The sequence below is a fragment of the Microtus ochrogaster genome, chromosome 2 (genome assembly GCF_000317375.1).
Source record: "Microtus ochrogaster isolate Prairie Vole_2 chromosome 2, MicOch1.0, whole genome shotgun sequence".
In the NCBI taxonomy this organism is placed as follows: Eukaryota; Metazoa; Chordata; class Mammalia; order Rodentia; family Cricetidae; genus Microtus; species Microtus ochrogaster.
Window position 1 is genome coordinate 67,241,438 of NC_022010.1, and position 3,120 is coordinate 67,244,557.

Here is a 3,120-nt window from a genome sequence, read left to right on the forward strand (position 1 = left end):
AAATAAATAAATAAATAAATAAATAAACAAACTAAATATAAACATTAATAAGTTAGCTCCCTGGGCATGGAGACACACAGCTTTAATCCCAGTACTCAAGAGGCTAGGACAGAAGAGTCATAATTTTAGTTCTCATGGGTTGCTTAACAAGATTTAGTTTCAAAAACCCACAAGCAACCAACCAGAAGACATTAGGTCCAAAGATTAGGAAGGACTTTAAATCCTTGAAAAGGAAGTGATATCAGAGAGAGAATTTGGAGCTAACTAGACTATTTTGAATATGTTCTAGATATTACCCTAGTTGAACAGGTGTGATATACTTGGACATTCTGGGCCTCATGAGCTTAATGTTTCCTGCTACCCATCTGTTTAGAGGTGAAGATTAAACCTTACCCTGGCCTTGTATTTTAAGGGATATATTTCTCAAAAAGGCTTTTCTAGAGACATATCAAAATTATTTCTGATATATAATTTCAGAAACTACATAAAGCAGCTTGCTTGATTCAAGCCTATTGGAAAGGTTTCCAGACCAGAAAGAGATTAAAGAAGCTTCCGTCTGCTGTGATTGCTTTGCAGAGGAGTTTCAGGTAGAAAAACCAAACAAAACAATTTTGATTAAAATGATGGTCTGGGTTTGCATGTAAATTTGTAATTTTCCACCCTCTTCCCCCCTCCCCAAAAAGAAAAAAAAAACAATGATATGAGAGTGTTACCAGACCACAGGTAACCACGGGGAGGGGCTTATTGCTTTGGGGTTTTTTTTCCTTCTTTTTTTTCCTTTCCTAATGTTTTTGTTTTATTCTTGTCTTTATTTTGTTCCATAGTGTTACTATCAACGCTCAAGTAACCAGGTATCCTTTCAGAACAAAGGACATAATATGACAAATCTGATGGAATCCAATACTCAGTTCTATCCATTTCCTGTCCAGATTTGTGGGCCAAGCCTTAAGAGGGAGCCAGTGATATTTATATTATTAAATTCTCAAAACCAACAGTTCTCATAATTGCTCATATATAATTATGATAATATGTGTGTGTATATACATATACATACATATATATATATATATATATATATAAAGACTAAAGATGGTAATCAACTATTCCTGAGTAAATATGGCATGAGTAGATGTGATTCTTTAGATATGACAAACTACTGATCCCTACTTCAGTTGTACTCTGAAAAATGAAATACTGAAGATATGGGTCACATTCTGATTTAACTAGCCTAGCTACATTCTTAAAGGTTACAGAAAGAACTACAGAAAAAAATAAATGAAAAAAATTTAGCATTGATTATAAAGTAGAACCATCTCAGAGGTGATTTTGTTTTCATCCATCATTACTTAAAGCCAAATTTAACTTACTAAAACGAAACTGACATGTTACAGAAGTAAACTTTAAAAACTGAAACCAATCTTTTAATAACTGCAGCTGCCTTTCTGTTATAAATACATTTAAAAATAGTACTATACTCAGAACACTACATTGCTCCACAGTCAAACTAGAAGTGTTATGTAGTGAATAATAGCCTATGAAAATTTTCTTCCAAAGAAATTTAAAGACAAGGTGTAAATACCATTGAGCATGAGTATTTTTAGCAAAGTATTTTAGCATCGTGTGTGTGCGTGCGCACACGTGCGTATATGCTTGATATATTCAAAATATATATAAAGCATACCTACAAAATTATATGTAAATGGTATAAAATGCATATGTAAAACAATATACACATACATAAAACACATACATATATGTGTAAACATATTCCAGAATTTTACTTATATGAAAGTATCCCAGAATTGTGTGTGTGTGTGTGTGTGTGTGTGTGTGTGTGTGTGTATACACGTACAAGTGTGCGTGTTTGGAGAGAGAGAGAGTAACAGGCTTGAGTTTGTAGATGGCTTCAGTAACTTATTAGCTAAATGACCTAGGACAAGTTATCGAAACTCTTAGCCCCAAATTTCAAATCTAGAGACTAGAAATAATAGCTGTGGCTTGTGACACAGGCCAGTAATCTCAGCTACTCAGGAAACTTAGACAGAAAGAATGTAAGTTTAAATCTATCCTGGGCTACAGAGTGAGTTCAAAACTACCACTACTGGACAATTTAGCAGAGAAAGTAATTTAGCCTCAAAGTAAAGAGTAAAAAGATAACTGGGTGTAGTTCAGTGGTAGAGCATTTGCCAAGTATCATAAGACCTTAGGTGCACTCCCCAGCACTGCATTAGGTAAATGAATGTATGACTAAAGCTTTATAAACCACAGAAGGTTGAAACAATACATTGAGATAATATAAAGGTTTTAGTATATGACACTTAAAAAGATAAGATGAAACTATATTTTTGTGCCCTTAAAATTTAATTCTAGACAAGACAGATACATAATAGCACTCATGAGAAGCAATGCTATCATCATTTAGATAGCATTGTTTTTTTTCTCCTACAAGCTGTTTCTTAAGAATTAAATAAAAATAAAACCAAATAACTTAAAAGATTATTTCTGTGGCCAGAAGAGTATGAGAAATACTGAATACTTTGAGAATGACCATGTCTGTTTTTACCAGATGTTTGAATGTTCTTGATAATGCCTTCTGTAAGTGAACTCAGAGTAGTTATTGCTTAGAGATCCTACCTTCCACATCCTCAGCCATCTGTCCCTTTACATTTAAAGATACCCCCAAGACAATGGATTAAGATCTTTAAGGTTTGGCCCCATAATACTTGCCAGAGTTACCTTTTTACTTTTTCTTTCTAAATTAAAGTATTTATTTAAAAATATCTCTGAGGACTAGGGTTTAGCTCAATGCTAGAATGCATAGTTAGTATATAATCTATATCACTACTTGAAAAAACCAACTACCACAGGATTATGAGTTTGCCTATATAGAAGTATATGTATGGGATCTAATTAATATTATGTCATTTTAAAATCTTTAAGTTAGCATAAAAGTAAAGAGTTTCTTCATAGCATTTTCACAATATGTGCTATTACACTTTGTGGTTTTTTTTCTTTTTTTTCATTGATTTTTATTGAGCTCTACATTTTTCTCTCCTCTCTCTACTTCTCCCCTTCCCCCTTGAGACCTCCCCCAAGGTCCCCATGCTCCAGTTTACTCAG

General features: G+C 33.3%; 1 protein-coding gene across 1 annotated transcript in view; it reads left to right on the forward strand.

The window, feature by feature from the left end:
* Iqcb1 (IQ motif containing B1) overlaps positions 1–3,120 on the forward strand; it is a 56,209-nt gene that overhangs the window by 25,276 nt on the left and 27,813 nt on the right. Inside the window, exon 10 of the mRNA XM_005345088.2 lies at positions 478–587. Within this exon, the coding sequence (XP_005345145.1) occupies positions 478–587 (110 nt within the window). The remainder of the gene's footprint in view (positions 1–477; positions 588–3,120) is intronic.